Source organism: Cervus elaphus, chromosome 27 (assembly GCF_910594005.1).
Source record: "Cervus elaphus chromosome 27, mCerEla1.1, whole genome shotgun sequence".
Taxonomy (NCBI): domain Eukaryota; kingdom Metazoa; phylum Chordata; class Mammalia; order Artiodactyla; family Cervidae; genus Cervus; species Cervus elaphus.
Window position 1 is genome coordinate 45601278 of NC_057841.1, and position 17911 is coordinate 45619188.

At 49.0% G+C, this 17911-nt stretch overlaps 1 protein-coding gene across 1 annotated transcript in view; it reads left to right on the forward strand.

Moving 5' to 3' along the window:
• Window positions 1-918: 918 nt before the first annotated feature.
• The window catches only part of GNAL (G protein subunit alpha L), a 66930-nt gene continuing 49937 nt past the window's right edge, over window positions 919-17911 (forward strand). Inside the window, exon 1 of the mRNA XM_043888955.1 lies at window positions 919-1416. Within this exon, the coding sequence (XP_043744890.1) occupies window positions 1161-1416 (256 nt within the window). The 5' untranslated portion in view covers window positions 919-1160. The remainder of the gene's footprint in view (window positions 1417-17911) is intronic.

Consider the following 17911-nt stretch of genomic DNA (forward strand, 5'->3'; position numbering starts at 1 on the left):
TGTTGACAATTAGGTACCTGCTTTCAGTTCTTTACTAAGTGTAGAACTTGTTGAAAATAATGTCGAGATGGAAGGTGTAATAGTTTGAGGTGGGGATCGAGAGTGTGCGGAGGTGTGTGCACAAGTGCATATGACCAGCAGGAAGGTGAAGGACTGTGGCAGGTGTAACACCCAGGGTGAAGGAAAGTTACACGGCTTAAAATAGCCTGGAGTTAAAACTCCCCTCCAGGTCCTCCCCACCATTCTATGCAAAACAAAGAACACTCTCACCGGAAGAAAAAGAAAGGACATTAAGGTTGATTATGCCCAGCTCCCAGCCGGTCCCAGCCTCTGGCCGATCTCCAGAATTCCTTGCCCCAGCCTTTTAAGAGATAACTAATCCGCACAACCTTGGAGACAGTAGATTTCCACATATACGCCTATATATACTTACTCTTTTCTTGGGTTAGTGCAGCAGCTCACTAATCTGACTGCTGCCCCTTTTCATTAAAGGTGATCTGTTCTGTAAAGTGCCGGTCTCGTTCTATTTCCGAACCTCGCCTTCTCTAACTCCCTTACCCTACACGGGGAAGTCAACTCTCAACGCTGGCATCCCACCCCTTTAGCCGGCTTTGCGTTCCTACTGCCCACTGCCCAAGATCAAACCCACGGAGAAGTTCTAAGGAAGGCAATGGCAGCTCTGGCCGATGGCGTCACCACCAAGGCCAAGGTGGCACTGTTTGTAGCTGCGCGCCGGGCTCGGGCAGCAGTATTTACGGTAAGGGGGCCTGGCTAGGCGGCAGTACTTACGATAACGGGCGTGGTGGGGTGGGGGACTCGCAGGCGGTGGTATTTACGGTAGGAGCGCCGGCCGGCAGCAGTAAATACCGTAACGGGGTAAGTGCAGGTGGCGGTACTTACGGTAACCGGGGCCGGGCTCGCGGCAGCCGGTCAGACCAGAGGTCCTCTTTGTCAGGTGATCTCCGGCCAAAGAGGTAGCCAGTCCCTGAACCAGCGGGAAAAGCGGAATGGCCCTGGGGGGCGGTGAGGGGCCGGGGCCCCGACTCACCTGTGCGCCCCAGCCTGCCGGCCGCAGCGCCGCGCCGGGTCCGCGCGCAGTCCCCTCCCGCCCCTCGGCAGGGGCCCGGGCCTGAGCCCCGAGGCCCGCGCCCTGCGCCCAGATGGGACTGTGCCACAGCCTCCGGCCGCTGCTCTTCGGAGACCCGGAGCCGCCCGTGGAGGGCGCGCGGTCTGACCTGGACCCAATGCCGGACTTGGACCTGGCCCCGGTCCGGACTCCGGCGCAGGACAGGCGGCGCCGCACCGACCAGCAGCGCGCGGAGGAGCGCGAGGCCAGGCGGATCAGCAGGAGCATCGACCGCCGGCTCCGCGAGCAGAGGCGCGACCTGCGGCGGACTCACCGGCTGCTGCTGCTCGGTGGGTGCGGGGCGCTGGGCTGGGGGCGCACGGGGGCAAGGAGGGCACGGAGAACTGGGAGCGGAGCAGGGCGCAAGGGGCGCACGGGAGGCGCGGGAAACCGGGCGCTGTGGCGGCGCACACGCGGCGAGGGGCGCACGCGGACCTGGTGGATTCGGTCTCGAGTCCCGAGCAGCTCTGACCGGGTAGCGTCCACCTGAGTGGGCCGCGAACGCGCTGCCCGGTGACTCTGCTCTTTTCCACACCTCGTCCTCTGGCCGGTGGCTCACGTGTTACGGACGGAGGAGCCGGCCCGGGGATCTCGCGCCCACTCGTTTCATCCCCACTGCGTGCCCCAGCGCGGGGCCTGGAGCATCTCACCTCCTCTACTGCAGCAACTGTTCCAGCGCGCCTAGGAAAGCAGGTGCCGGAGGCCTCTACCGCGGGATCGTCGGGGCGGGGGGGGCGGGAGGGCTGTGTGGCTTGTCCGCTTCTGAGAAATAATTTCACAGCCCGGAATACGGCCCCTCTGCCTCACTGAGTCGGCTTCAACCCTGGTGCCGTCAGAATTCCGCTCCTCCTTCAGATTCGTCCGCTGTGGCCCCTGCGCACAGGGAAGAGGAAGCGACGCCGCCGGCGCAAAAGTGCAGAACGCGCGGCCCGCCGGCGCTTCCAGCTGGAGCTGTAGCGAGCGGAACAGCCTTTACGGCGAACAACCCGGGGACGTGCTCTGTGACTCAAAGCCTGGGTCCCTGGTGCTATTAATACTTGTGCCTTTTAAAGTTTAGGAAGGAAAAAAAAGTAAGACGTGGGCTTCTGACCCCAATTTTGTGAGCTCTAAAGAAGAAGAATTGTTGTTCTCTGCCCAGCGGCGCACAAAAAGAGAACCCAGCCTACGATGGAGGAAGATCCTGCTTACAAATGAAAGGAGGCTTTTCTTTAAGGACATCTAAAACTTCGGTTTGGAAGGGCTCACCATTGCAAGAATGAACAAGTAAAATGGCACAAACCTACCTGCTGTCTCCAGTGAAATATCTGAATTCGAATATAAAGAGAAACGTTTTTGGAGAATCAAAGAGCAAAAAATACAGAAGTAAGGGATCAGGTTACCTGAAAAGGGAAGAGGAGGCATCAGAAGCAGAGTTGTCATGTATACTGCTGACTTCCCCACATGACAGAGCAATGTTGCCAGAGGTCTGAAAATACTGAACGGTGATCCTAGACTCTTGCACCTCATTAAACCACTGTGGGCATATGCATATGTCTGTCTGTGTGTGTGTACCTGTGTCTGTGTGAGGGGAAAATAGATTTTCAGATGCACAATTGGTCAAAAGATATCCCCACCCACATATTTTTCTGGAAAGAAATCACTTAGAAATTACTCCAGCCAATTTCTTTTCATGCACCAAATGAACTCTAAAAGGAGAGAATTGTGGTCTCAAGAAATAAGAGAAAACCAAATAAGGTCCAGAGTTTTGGCAGCTTAATGTTTTAATGTGATTTTACAGCCAGACAGAAACATTTAAAAGGATATGTGAAGCGAAAGATGCTCCATATGGAGAAAAAATTTAAATGCAGGCCCAGCGTTGCCAATCTTGAATTTTCAGAATAAGGGGGAAAGACCCATTTTCACCTGAAACCTCCTTATTGTTAACCATTGGCTCATATTTATAAAGGGCTTCCCAGGTGGCGCTAGTAGTTAAGAACCCACCTGCCAATGCAGAAGTCAGAAGAGATGCAGGTTCAATCTCTGGGTCAGGAAGATCCCCTGGAGGAAGGGTATGGCAACTCACTCCAGTGTTCTTGCCTGGAGAATCCTATGGACAGACCTGGGGGTGGCTACAGTCCATGGGGTCTCAAAGAGTCAGACATGGCTGAGCAACTGAGCACACAGATATTAATAAAACACAGTCTCCATGCCTGATTCGGCCCATGAGCCACCGCCAACAAAAACACAGTTGACAAGACTGGGTGTCGGCTCAGAATACGTCGTCTGTCTGAACACCCAGCAATCGAAGCTGGGTCCCCACCCTTCAAGTGTACCTTTCAGCTGCTGAACTCACAGTCATGACATAGTTATTGTTGTTCAGTTGCTTAGTCGTATCTGATTCTCTGTGACCACATGGACTGTAGCACACCAGGTCTCCCTGCCTCTCACTATAGTCGATGTCCCACAACATAGTAGGTGCCACTGATTCTTCTTCCACCTCTCCTGTTGATGTAAATCTCTGTTCAGTACACTCTGATTGGAAAAGTATTCATTTGATGTTATCCGTTTTCCAGATACCATTCAAATTAAAAACGGACAACTATGAGTAGAATTCATGTTTTCTGCCTCCTTCAATTATCTCCTGCTATTTTCCTGTATGTGTGGTCTTTCTCCACCAGCAATACATCTTTCCAGAAGGAGGCCATCTCTGTGGGACATTTGCTGTCATCGCCTTGTACTTGGCTGTTGGGATAAACCAGAACTCTGGCTTGACCCCCGTCCGTGTCTAGTTCCTCTAGGAGGGAGTACTTGGTGAAATCACAGAAAAACAATGTTCTCCACTGGGGGTGGGGGGTGGGGGTTGATCGCTTTTTTTTTTTTTTGGTAAATACCTTCTTAATTGTAACGATACAGTGACCCGGCTTCCCAGGTGGCATTAGTGGTAAAGAACCCACCTACCAATGCAGGAGACATAAGAGCACAGGTTCCATCCCTGGGTCAGGAAGATCCCCTGGAGGAGGGCATGGCAACCCACTCCAGTGTTCTTGCCTGAAGAATCCCATGGACAGAGGAGCCTGGTGGGCTACAGTCCACGGGGTCACAAAGAGTCAGACAGGACTGAAGCAGCTTAGTGCACACACACACACTGACCAAGATAGCAGTTGGTTCTTGAGTCGTGCAGTGGACGTGAGCTGGGTGGATGCCCAGGACACCTCCTCTTCAGTGTGCTGCCTTGCCCCGCCCCGGCCTACTGGAGCCCTGTAGGCTTTGTCATCAGGAGAAATTCCAGATGCTCTGGCTGTGCCTTGCTTTTCCAGAGCCACACACTCACAGCGTGTCCTCACAGCCTGGAGGGGCTGCAGTCACTGCCCTGCATCAGTCTGTTGTATAAACCATCACCCATAACCTCAGACGCAGAGCTCCACATTTCCATCGGTGAAGCAAGACTCAGGCAGCAGGTGTGGCCGAGGGACGGTGCAGAAAGAACAAGCAGGGGGACTGTGGGCCTCCGGGGCCAGGGTGGATGGACCCTGAACCCACACCCCCAGTCAGAAGGAAGCACAGCCCTGGAGGGCATGAGTGGAATTAATCCACCATTTGATGTGGGGTGGCCTGTGTTCAGAAGGACGTCGGGCTGTGTTTTGGGCCACTCACCTGCCCAGAGGTCAGCAGAGAGGTGTCCCCATGGCGTTGTGCGGAGACCAGAACACCAGCACCATCACCCCAGTCCATGGGCACTGCGTGTGTAGGATGGAGTGTGGCCTGGGAGAGGGAGGCGCTGTGGAGGTCACCGAAACATCAAAGTACACTCGTTGAATAAATTTGTTTAAAAAGTGGACCAGGGGTTCTTTTTTTTTTTTTCCACTTTGAGGGGCTTGTCAGAGAATGGTGTATTAAGGTTGTACTTAGGGCAGATGCAGAGCAAAATGCCAGCACGTTTTCCACCATCAGAACTCGCCGCTGCCCCCATGGTCCAGTCCCAAAGCCCCAGCAACCTCTGTGGTGTCCCCCCAGGGGATGAGAGCAGTCTCTCTCATTTGGTTGTTAGAGATTTTCACATACGAGGAAATTCCATGTGCTGGGAAGAATCAGCAAAGCCCCGAGGCTGGGAGGTGGCTATTTTTCTGTCTGTCCTTCCCTCCTGGACCAGGAAGGATGGTGATGTAATCCCCTCTCTCGGAAGCTCTGAAGTAACTGGTACTTTAGAGTCATTTCTTAATGTAAGCACATCCTGCACTCCAGCCAGCCATTGATTGGTGCCACCTGGCCTGAGAGGCAACGGAGACGCAGCTGCTCTGATGCACTAATGGAGGATGTGTATTCAATACTCAGACCCACTTCCCCTCTGGCGAGTGGTGTTTTCTCAGAAGAAACAGCTCCCCTTTGGGCTTGGGCACAATAATGAGCTTGGATGGGCTCATTATTAAAGGCCAAGGTCACTGGTCCCACTCGGCCGTGGCCTCGGTGTAGGGCGTGATCCGGTGTGGAGCCGAGAGCATCCAGGGAGACAGGCTTCAGCGATGCCACTGCGCCCCAGGGCGGTGCCCCTGCCCATTTATCTGTGACCTGAATTTCTGTGTGTCAGCCTGGGAGCAAAGAGTACCCGATTCCATCAAGTGCAGCTGAGTGTTCACTTAGGAAAACAGAGGACGGGTTTCTACGGTGACCTCCATATCCTGCAAGCGAACACACCACCCAAAGACTGTGGTCACAACCTGAGTCACACCATGGTCACTGCCATCAGGAATCCAAATCCACAGGGGATTGGTTCCAGGGCCCTGCCAGACACCAAAACCTGAGGATGCCCAAGTCCCTTATATAAAATGGCCTTTCAGTCTGCCCCCAACATCTGTGCTCAGAGACAGAGCCTTGAAAACGCTAATTAAAATAAGTTCTTCCCTGGGGGCGCAGTTGATGAGAATCCACCTGCCACTGCAGGGGACATGGGTTCCATCCCTGGTCCGGGAAGATTCCACAAGCCTTGGGGCCACCAGGCCCATGTGCCACAACAACTGAGCCCAAGGGATGCAGCTATGAAGCCGATGCACCTAGATCCTGCTCTCAGCTCAAAAAGAAGCCACCACAATGCAAAGCCCACGCACCACAACAAAGAGTAGCCCCTGCCTATGGCAACTAGAGAAAGCCCCCGTAAAGCAAAGAAGACCCAGCTTAGCCAAAAATAATAATGAAAAGTAAAATGAGGTCATTAGGGCGGACTCTGATCCAGCCTGATGGATATCCTTATATATCCTACTCTAAAGAAGAAATCTGGACACAGACATGACATGGGGATGACCATGTGAAGACATAGGGAGGAGCCAGTGGGTGTCTGCAAGCCAAGGAGAGAGGCCTCTAGAGGAACCAGCCCTGCCAGCACCTCTCTCTTGGACCTTCCAGCCTCTCGAACTTTGAGAAAATTCATTCCTGTTGTCTTTGATAAAAGACACTGACTTCCTTGTATTTTCTTCTATTTCTGCTGTGAGGCTAAAGAGGACAGGGTCAAGTAGCAAACTTTTCTTTTTTCTTAGGAGGTTACTTTGTTTTAGTATTTCTTTAATTGAGATACAGTTGGCAGAAAACGTTGCATTTGTTGCAGGTGTGCAACAAAATGATTCCACATTTGTCTATATTGTGAAGTGATCACAATAAGTCTAGTTAACACCCATCACCACACAGTAACCTAAAAAGTTGTGTGCAGAGAGGACTTTTAAGATCTACTTTCTTAGCGGCTTTCAAGTACACAGCACCGTGTTACTAACTGTAGTCACGTGCTGTGTACTGCATCCTGGGACTTTGTTTCATAACTCAGGGTTTACACCCTTCATCTCCCTCTGATTTCTCAAGCCCCGCTCCCCTCTGCCTGTGGGTGGACCTGCCACACCACACAGTCTGTGCCACCTGCTCGCAGGCCCTTTGGCTTCCCCCACCCTCGACCCTGGAATCCTCTCCCCAACACCACTGAGTGTCCTGTTCACCCTCAGTTTCAAAGGTCGTCTCCAGTGTCAACTCTTCCAAGATTTTCCTGATCCTCTCTGTCAGCAGAGTCCCCTCATTTTATATGTAATTCCCTTAGAATACTTTTTTACCTTCTATTTAGACGTAAGTTTAGCTGAAATCCACCATCAGATTACATCCTAAGAGAGTCACTAACGTTGCACATCTTTTCATGTGCGGACTGGCCATTCATATGTCTTCCTTAGAGATGTCTGTTCAAATAGTTTGTTCCTTCTTTAACTGGGTTGTCTTTCTGTTGTGTTGTAGTAGTAGCAACACAACAATTTAAGTAGTAGCCTCTTCAATATTCCAGCTTCTGGAGCCTATCATTCTTAACCGCAGGTAACTCTGCGCCTGCGGGGCTCTCTGTTCAGTAGAGAACAATGCCAAGTTTTACCTCAGGTCGTTGCTGAGGCGGCCGCCAGGTGGCGCCGCCGCGCGGGAAACCTGATGGACACGGGGCGGCCGCTCCCAAACCGTGATCCTCACCGCCTGCCCGCCGGTAGCAGGGAAACCGGCTGGATCTGCGCTCCCAGGTGTGAATGGTGATGGTGGGAGAAAGATGAAGGCGACGGATGGCCGACCAGTGGCAGAGCTGGGCCCGGAGGCGGGAACCCCATTGACCGGGCTCTTACCTGCACACACCCGCGCACACCTCCACACAGCAGCATCCATCCCCCAGGGTTGGTGGATCCTCCAGCGGCCACTCCTAGGTGTGGTCCCTTTTCTCTCTTCTGGGAATATCTGCTCTGTGTGCCCGTGCGAGACTGCACATCCCCGGACAGGTCATGCACCTGTCCTTTCTGCACGACTGCTCCTGTCCTCTCTGTCCGAGGCAGGGCATCCCACCTCCAGGTTGGCCTGTCATCAGTTCTCCATGTAAAACTGGCCCGGTCTCTGCCATGCTTCTAATAAGCATGACTTCTGGCCAACCTGTGGATAAATAATCACCCCTAAGGGCAGAGTTGGACACCATTGAGCAACTGAACTGAGGGGAACCCATAGCCCGACAGTGTGAGTCCTGTCTCCTTGAGGCAGCACCCGGCATGGGGTGGGCACTGCATAAGCACCTGGGGAGACAGATGATAAACTGCACACAAATGAAACCCAACACGCCAACAGGGAGGAAGAAAAGGAACCAAGAACTGAGGGGGTTCTCACTTCTCCCCTCTTTCTCTCTTTCTTATTGGTATCAGTTCAGTTCAGTCGCTCAGTCGGGTCCAACTCTTTGCAAAACCCCATGGACTGCAGCTTCCCTGTCCATCACCATCTCCTGGAGTTTACTCAAGCTCATGTCCATCAAGTTGGTGATGCCATCCAACCATCTTATCCTCTGTGATCCCCTTCTCCTCCTGCCTTCAATCTTTTCCAGCATCAGGGCCTTTTCCAATGAGTCAGCTCTTCGCATCAGGTGGCCAAAGTATTGGGAGTTTCAGCTTCAGCATCAGGCCTTCCAATGAATATTCAGGACTGATTTCCTTTAGGGTGGACTGGTTGGATCTCCTTGCAGTCCAAGGGGCTCTCAAGAGTTTTCTCCCAATACCACAGTTCAAAAGCATCAATTCTTCAGCACTCAGCTTTCTTTATAGTCCAACTCTCACATCCACACATGACTACTGGAAAAACCATAGCCTTGACTAGACGGACCTTTGTTGGAAAAGTAATGTCTCTGCTTTTTAATATGCTCTCTAGGTTGGTCATAACTTTTCTTCCAAAAAGCAAGTGTCTTTTAATTTTATGGCTGCAGTCACCATCTGCAGTGATTTGGGAGCCCCCAAAAAGAAAGTCTGTTACTGTTTCCAGTTTCCCATCTATTAGTCATGAAGGGATGGGACCAGATGCCATGATCTTAGTTTTCTGAATGTTGAGTTTTAAGCCAACTTTTTCACTCTCCTCTTTCACTTTCATCAAGGGGCTCTTTAGTTCTTCTTCACTTTATGCCATAAGGGTGGTGTCATCTGCATATCTGAGGTTGCTGATATTTCTCCCGGCAATCTTGATTCCAGCTTGTGCTTCATCCAGTCCAGCATTTCTCATGATGTACTCTGCATATGAGTTAAATAAGCAGGGTGACAATATACAGCCTTGATGTACTCCTTTCCCTATTTGAAACCAGTCTGTTGTTCCATACTCAGTTCTAACTGTTACTTCCTGACCTGCATACAGATTTCTCAATAGGCAGGTCAGGTGGTCTGGTATTCCCATCTCTTGAAGAATTTTCCACAGTTTGTTGTGATCCACACAAAGGCTTTGGTATAGTCAATAAAGCAGAGATAGATCTTTTTCTGGAACTCTCTTGCTTTTTCAATGATCCAACAGATGTTAACAATTTGATCTCTGGTTCCTCTGCCTTTTCTAAATCCAGCTTGAACATCTGGAAGTTCATGGTTCATATACTGTTGAAGCCTGGCTTGGAGAATTTTGAGCATTACTTTGCTAGTGTGTGAGATGAGTGCAATTGTGCTGTAGTTTGAGCATTCTTTGGTATTGCCTTTCTTTGGGATTGGAATAAAAACTGACCTTTTCCAGTCCTGTGGCCAATGCTGAGTTTTCCAAATTTGCTGGCATATTGAGTGCAGAACTTTCACAGCATCATCTTTTAGGATTTGAAATATCTCAACTGGAATTCCATCACCTCCCCTAGCCTTGTTCATAGTGATGTTTCCCAAGGTCTAGTTGACTTCACATTCCAGGATGTCTGACTCCAGGTGCATGATCATATCATCATGATAATCTGGGTCATGAAGATCTTTTTTGTACAGTTCTTCTGTGTATTCTTGCTACCTCTTCTTAATATCTTCTGCTTCTATTAAGTCCATACCATTTCTGTCCCTTATTGTGCCCATCTTTGCATGAAATGTTCCCTTGGTATCTCTAATTTTCTTGAAGAGATCTTTAGTATTTCCGATTCTATTGTTTTCCTCTATTTCCTTGCACTGATCACTGAGGAAGTCTTTATTATCTCTCCTTGCTATTCTTTGGAACTCTGCATTCAAATGGGTATATCTTTCCTTTTCTCCTTTGCTTTTCACTTCTCTTCCTTTTCACAGCTATTGTAAGGCCTCCTCAGACAACAATTTTGCCTTTTTGCATTTTTCTTGGGAATGGTCTTGATCCCTGCCTCCTGTACAGTGTCACAAACCTCCATCCATAGTTCTTCAGGCACTCTATCAAATCTAATCCCTTGAATCTATTTCTCACTTCCACTGTATAACTGTAAGGGGTTTGATTTAGGTCATACCTGAATGGTCTAGTGGTTTTCCCTACTTTTTTCAATTTAAGTCTGACTTTGGAAGTAAGGAGTTCATGATCTGAGCAACAGTCAGCTTCCAGTCTTGTTTTTGCTGACTGTATAGAGATTCTCCATCTTTGGCTGCAAAGAATATAATCAATCTGATTTCGGTATCTGGTGATGTCCATGTGTAGAGTCTTCTCTTGTGTTGTTGGAAGAGGGTGTTTGCAGTGACCAGTGTGTTCTCTTCGCAAAACTCTATTAGCCTTTGCCCTGCTTCATTCCGTACTCCAAGGCCAAATTTCCCTGCTACTCCAGGTGTTTCTTGACTTCCTACTTTTACATTCCAGTCCCCTATAATGAAAAGGACATCTTTTTGGGGTGTCAGTTCTAGAAGGTCTTGTAGGTCTTCGTAGAACCATTCAACTTCAGCTTCTTCAGCATGACTGGTCAGGGCATAGACTTAGATTACTGTGATATTGAATTGTTTGCCTTGAAAATAAAGAGAGATCATTCCGTCATTTTTGAGATTACATCCAAGTGTGGCATTTCGGACTCTTTTGTTGACTATAATGGCTACTCCATTTCTTCTAAGGGATTCTTGCCCACAGTAGTAGATGTAATGCTCATCTGAGTTAAATTAACCCGTTCCAATTCATTTTAGTTTGCTGATTCCTAAATTGTTGATGTTCACTGTTGTCATCTCCTGTTTGACCACTTCCAATTTGCCTTGATTCATGAACCTAACATTCCAGGTTCCTATGCAATATTGCTCTTTACAGTATTGGACTTTACTTCCATCACCAGTCACATCCACAGCTGGGTGATGTTTTTGCTTTGGCTCTGTCTCTTACTGGCATGGACATGTGGTATTCCTATATTTTTCTATGGCTTAGAATTCACTACTGACCTTAACTCTTTTGGTGCTGAAATCATCCCAGATTTAGCCAAACGGGAGTGCCTTCAGTATGGCTCTGCATTCTCAGGGACATGCCCCACCATGTGAAAGCATATTCCTATTTTCTGGGCTTCTCTAGTGGTTCAGTTGGTAAAGAATCTGCCTGCAAAGCAAGAGTTCTGAGTTCAATCCCTGGATTGGGAAGATGCCCTGGAGAAGGGAAAGGCTACCCACTCCAGTATTCTGGCCTGGAGAATTCCATGAACTGTATAGTTCTTGGGGTCCTAAAGAGTCAGACACAACTGAAGGACTTTCACTTTTTTCACTTTCTGTTGTAACCATATTCCAGGTTTATCTTGTGACTCCACTGCCCCCACCCCAGAATCTGCCATTTCTCTGAGGAGTTCTGGCTCCTCTGGGTGGTGGGTGATGCTGAAGGCCAAGATTGGGCACTAGATGCACTCACAGCTACTAGTGTGTCTAACACTTGGCTGTTTTCAGCAGACAGAACAAGAGAATAGATGCATGTGTGTGCTATACATGTATACAGTCATACAACAGACACACATGTACATGCAGATAATCACCGACACACATACTCTGACACCGTGAGCTCATTCCAATTGCTACAATTCCAGTCCATCCCACAGGTTTGCCTTGCCTTTCCCCACTCCATATTTTTGATGTCTCTGTCTCTCTGAAAATCCTGTTTCTCAGTAACCACCTCCACGCATACCTCTGTTTGTCAATCATGTATCTATGGGCTTGGGATCTGTCCGCGCTCAGAGTCTACCTCTCGAACATCGGTCTTGAATTGACCTGTCGTTTAAATTCATCAAATGGTTCCTACCTAATGACAAAATAAATGACAACGACACACACTAGACTCTTTCTCCCTGGTTCATAGTCTGCAAGCTTCAGGAAGAGCCCATCCAACTTTCCTGGGAAAGGCCCATAGTTCCCACCTGTCATAGAGCAGGTTCAAGTTCTGTTGAACTTCATACACAGGTTGACATTCTATTACAAGGAAAATTGTTGCTTTAGACTCTGTAACTAAGCCAAATTCTAAAAGAAACCAGTTACTAAGGCAACTGAGCGAAGAGTTAATGAATTCATCAGTCATTATATGCAGATTAACCTGCCAGTGTTCACAAGGAGATGCGCTTGTTTGATTTTTCCTTCCGGAAGAGAGAACGGTGCAAATTTTTTCCCCACTTGACAGAGTTCCTTCTGAAAAGGGCTCAGGCTTTGGGATCAGACAGGGCTGGTCAGGCCCCTGTGGGACCTTCAGACCACAGCCTTCTCTGCAAAGTGTGGATAATCTTGAAGCTGTTGAGATGACCTTATCAGATGAGCTTCTGGAAACAGAGCACCTTTCAGTGTCTTTTCTAAGAAAACGGAGGGTGACTTTCAGAGGTTAGCACACATTCTCTAGGGGATCAAGTGACGTTTTCCTTCACATTCATAACTGACCACACACATCCCTCAGTGTCCCACTGTGATCTCCACAGAACCCTGAAGACTTAACTGCAAGTCTGCCCCTCTCTACTGGCCCACTAAACTGCCTGAGATCGGGCACAAGGAATTCATCCTTGTAACCTCAAGGTCGCCTGAGTAGGATTTGAAACCGGCTTTATGGTGAATGAGCGGTGTGTCTGGAGCCTCCTTCTGACTCTGGGCTCTGCGCCGCCACCTGCTGGTCAGAAACTAATACTTCAGGAGATGTTTGTAAGCAAGGAACTGGCACCCGTGTTGATTACAACATTCAGTTCAGTTCAGTTCAGTCGCTCAGTCCTGTCCGACTCTTTGCGACCCCATGAACAGAAGCACACTAGGCCTCTCTGTCCATCACCAGCTCCCGGAGTCTACCCAAACCCATGTCCATTGAGTCAGTGATGCCATCCAACCATCTCATCCTCTGTCATCCCCTTCTCCTCCTGCCTTCAATCTTTCCCAGCATTAGGGTCTTTCCCAATGAGTCAGCTCTTCGCATCAGGTGGCCAAAGTATTGGAGTTTCAGCTTCAACATCAGTCCTTCCAATGAACACCCAGGACTGATCTCCTTTAGGATGGACTGGTTGGATCTCCTTGCAGTCCAAGGGACTCTCAAGAGTCTTCAACACCACAGTTCAAAAGCATCAATTTTTCGGCACTCAGCTTTCTTTATAGTCCAACTCTCACATCCACACATGACTACTGGAAAAACCACAGCCTTGACTAGACGGACATTTGTTGACAAAGTAATGTCTCTTTAATATGCTGTCTAGGTTGGTCATAACTATTACAATATTAACCGCCTCAAAACAAACAGTGGAAACCACCACTGTCATGATGAAGATCCTGAGTGTGAAATTTTTTTTCTTGTTTTTGTAGTTAAACATATAATATACCATCTTAACATTTCTCAGTATACAATTCAGTGGTCTTATGTACATTCATGGGGTATCCCTGATGGTTCAGCAGTGTGCTTTGCTGTGGGAGAGAAATTATTTCCATAAATTCTACAATATTTGATTGCAGAGTGCTGTGTACAGAAAGGGAAAGGTGAAAATGTTTCCCTACTTTTCTATTTAACAATGTTAAAAAAAAAAAAAAAAAAGATGTTTAAAGTGTGATGTGATTAGGTCATGGAGAAAGGTTTGCTGCTGAGAATGAAGATAATCCACATGGACCATTTCCACCGAGACCCTAAGAAAAGAAAGAAAACAGCTGCAAAGTTCTAAAAGGCACGAGGCAGCACAAGAGCCATGTCTGCCTGGGGCCATTCAGCCACCCCCATGCTGACCCCACCAAGTCTGTTTGCAAAACAGGCACAGCTTTTGGTTTCCTGGGTCCATATCACTGCACTGAGTCAGGACTGCTGGCCTCTCTGCTTTGTTCCTCCTCTTTTAAATCTTTCAATACTCCTGCTCCAAACGTCTTAGAGTGTGGTTTTAACCTTTAGTAACCTCTACAGTATAAAATGCTAGAAAAAAAAAATGCTAGAAAGAAAGAAAGTGAAGTCGCTCAGTCGTGTTTGACTCTTTGCAACCCCATGGACTATAGCCTGCCAGCCTCCATCCATGGGATTTTCCTAGGCAAGAATACTGGAGTGGGTTGCCACTTCCTTCTCCAGGGGATCTTCCCAAGCGAGGGATCGAACCCAGGTCTCCCACATTGCAGACAGACTGTCTACCATCTGAGCCACACCTGTAGTTAGTACATAAAGGAGGAGACTGCACCAGTTATCAGACATTACCATGTGTTTTCTCCAAAGATGGTAGTTCTAACACTTTATTCTGAGAAATCCTTTAAAACATCTATATGGTGCCGCAGTCTCTCATCTACAGGGGTGTATGATCAGGCCACTTAAGATAGCTGTTCTCTTGCTCTCTGTACATTCCCTGCCCCACCAGGGCCTGCTTCTGCTGCTGCTTAGTCACTCCAGCCATGTCCAACTCTGTATGACCCTAAGGACTGCAACCTGCCAGGCTCCTCTGCCCATGGGGTTCTCCAGGCAAGAATACTGGAGAATACCTCCTGCAGGGGATCTTGCCAACCCAGGGACTGAACCCTGGTCTCCCACATTGCAGGCAGATTCTTTACCACTGAGCCAGCAGGGAAGTCCCATAAAATTCGAGACCAGTCATTAACTTTTTAAAACATTGATTTTTTAAATTTAACTCAATATATCCACGATCTTGTGCTCCACAGCATTCTGGTCACTTTTCAAATGAGCTCAGCATCTCTTGAATCCAGACCTGAGGTGATGTGAGACAGTTCCTTTGAATTTTTTTCATCTTGCTGTTAATTAAATTTCTGTGGAAGGCCTCCTTATATAACAGAAAATGAATTTTGTTCCCATTGCTAGCAGAGACTTAGGTCCAGCTGACCAGAAAATAGTTGTCAACTTTTGGACATCTGCCAGCTTCAATGGCAGGGGGAGGGGCTGAAACAAAAGAAAAATTTCAAAATCGTTATTCAAAATTCACAAATTAAGTACAAAAGAAATTCAAATAATTCAACTTTCAAATGCACTGGGGGGCTTCCCTGGTAGCTCAGCTGGCAAAGAATCCTCCTGCAATGCAGGAGACCTGGGTTTGATCCTTGGGTTGGGAAGATCCCCTGCAGAAGGGAACAGCTACCCACTCCAGTATTCTTGCCTGGGGAATTCCATGAACAGAGAAGCCTGGAAGGCTACAGTCCATGGGATCACAAAGAGTTGTGACATGACTGAGTCACTTTCACTTTCACAAGACTCCTTGTCTCTTAACATCAACAAGAGCAGGAAAAACCACTTTGTTTCGCATTTGCCCTTTCACCCTAAACTCCATGTCTTCCCAACCCTCCTCCTTGCCCGGGGCCTCCCCTCACCCCAGCATCCCCCCACCTGGCTGCCCCCTCAGCGGCCCTTCACATCCGCAGGTGGGCGTGTGCTGCAGCGAAGGTGGTGATGCTGCTGTGCTGCCGTTGCCTGGCAACAGATGCGGGCATCACCCGCTCCCAGCTGCTCCCCAACAGCCGCTGCTGTGTTCCAGGTGAGCCAGCTGGGATTCTGTATTCTGAGCCCAGGGTTCAAAACTCAAAGGAGGACTGGTCACCTAGACCAGCCTAGGAAAAGGCCACATGACTGGTTTTTGTTTTTAAGTGTCTTGACCTCCTACCTGATAATAGACTGTGCAAATATCACCTCGGCATTTCTCATCAGAAATGTTGCACTGCCATGTACACAAGTTGCTTTTATGTTTTGGACTGGTTCCCAAGTGGCTCAGTGGTAGAGAACACGCCTGCCAATGCAGGAGATGTGGGTTCCATCCCTGGGTTGGGAAGATCCCCTGGAGGAGGAAATGGCAACCCACTCCAATGTCCTTGCCTGGAGAATTCCATGGACGGAGGAGACTGGTGAGCTACAGACCATGGGATTGCAAAAGAGTCGGGAGACGACTGAGCAACTACACAACAACAACAACAGTGTTCTGTGGATGGACAGTGCAGATGCTGCAGCCAGGCTGCAAAGGTTTAGATCCCATACACACCTCTTATTCACCCTCTAGCATTCTATGAAGCAACAGTCACAATAGTTCCTTTCAGGGTTATTGCAAATACTAAATAAATCACTCCATGGAAAGGATTTAGCTCAGTGCCAGCAATCACTGGACAAGCCATAGAAATGAGTTATTTTAATTCTAATTACTAAATTTGAACAAGTGAAAACTTTTGCTATATTTTTTAGGGTTACAGGTTCTTATTTCTCCCCTTTATCAGTTTCCCTGATGGCTTAGATGGTAAAGAATTTGCCTGCAAAGCAGGAGATCTGGGTTCAATCCCTGGGTTAGCAAGATCCCCTGGAGGAGGGTATGGCAACCCACTCTAGTATTCTTGCCTGAAGAATCCCAATGGACAGAGGAGCTGGCGGGTTGCAGTCCATGGGGTCACAAAGAATCAAACACGATTGAGCGACTAAGCACAGCAAGCTTCCATGGGATTTGTTTTGTCCCCTTCTCTTCCAGCTGACAGTATTATAGACACCTTGGCATTAGAAAAAATAGACATATCTTTTAAAACATCCCACCACAATCTGCTGTATTTGTGCATCTGTTCTCACCTCGCACTGCCCCATCCACCATGTTCCAGGATGTGTGGACGCTGCCCTGGGTAAATATTTGTGTTAACACAAAGAGGGAGGCCTCAGAACACTGCTGAATAGTGTCCTTTCACATGCTGAAACTCCTACCCAGCTCATCCTGTGTCTTTGCTTCTGCCCTGACAGAAAGAAAGCTTCACTGCTTTTGTCTTTGAAACAGTATTCCTATTTGGATATGGTGCTAAACTGGACAAGTATCTTATGAATGTAAAATCTGATGGTGAAATTCCTTTCATGAGAACCTAGACTTGGAGGGACTTATCTTTGGCCTTCGGGAATTCATTCATACATCCATCCAATGAAGCCTCATGGGGCCTCTCCCTCCTTGGCCAGGCACTTAACTGGGCACAGCGAAGCAGGTGCGAAGGGTGGGCTCCACCTCGGCCCTCACTGAGCCCAAGTCCAGTGGACTTCTGAAAGAGCAGTAAACGAACCATTACACAAGTCTCCCAGAGAAAGCAGCACACAGGTGCCCACACCATGTCCTGCGGTGTTAACGCACAGGGGCCGAAGGAGGACTGGGGCAGCTCCCGGAAGCATGTACATGAGTGCTCAAGCTGCACAGTTCACCCGGAAACAGTCTTGATGGACCATGGCTGAAGACGGGGGGGGGAGGGGGGGGGGGGGCGGGGGACAGCGATGTGGTCAGATCTCCATTGTGACTGTGGCAACGGTGCGGGGGGCAGGAATAAGTGAGCAAGGCCACTGCTGACATCCAGGCTGGACAGTGACCGTGGCTATGGCAGATGCCGTGGAAACAACAGGAGCGATGTTTAGGAAAGGGACCCAAAGGAACACAGTGACTGGGTTTGCAAGAAGGAAGAGGGGATCAAACCATGTCCTGGCTCAGGAAATCAGGGACCTTATTCACAGAGACGAGAGAGGAGCGGCTGGCGGTGTGGGTGGGCAAGGGAATGAGCTCAGATCTCGGTCGGTAGAACCGAAGATCCTGGGAGGCCCCGATGTGGAGGTGTGCTTGGGGCGCTGTGTACAGGGCTGGGGCTGAGGCTGAGGCGCCTGCTCCGGGTGGAAGGGGAGGGAAATTCAAGGACACGGTGG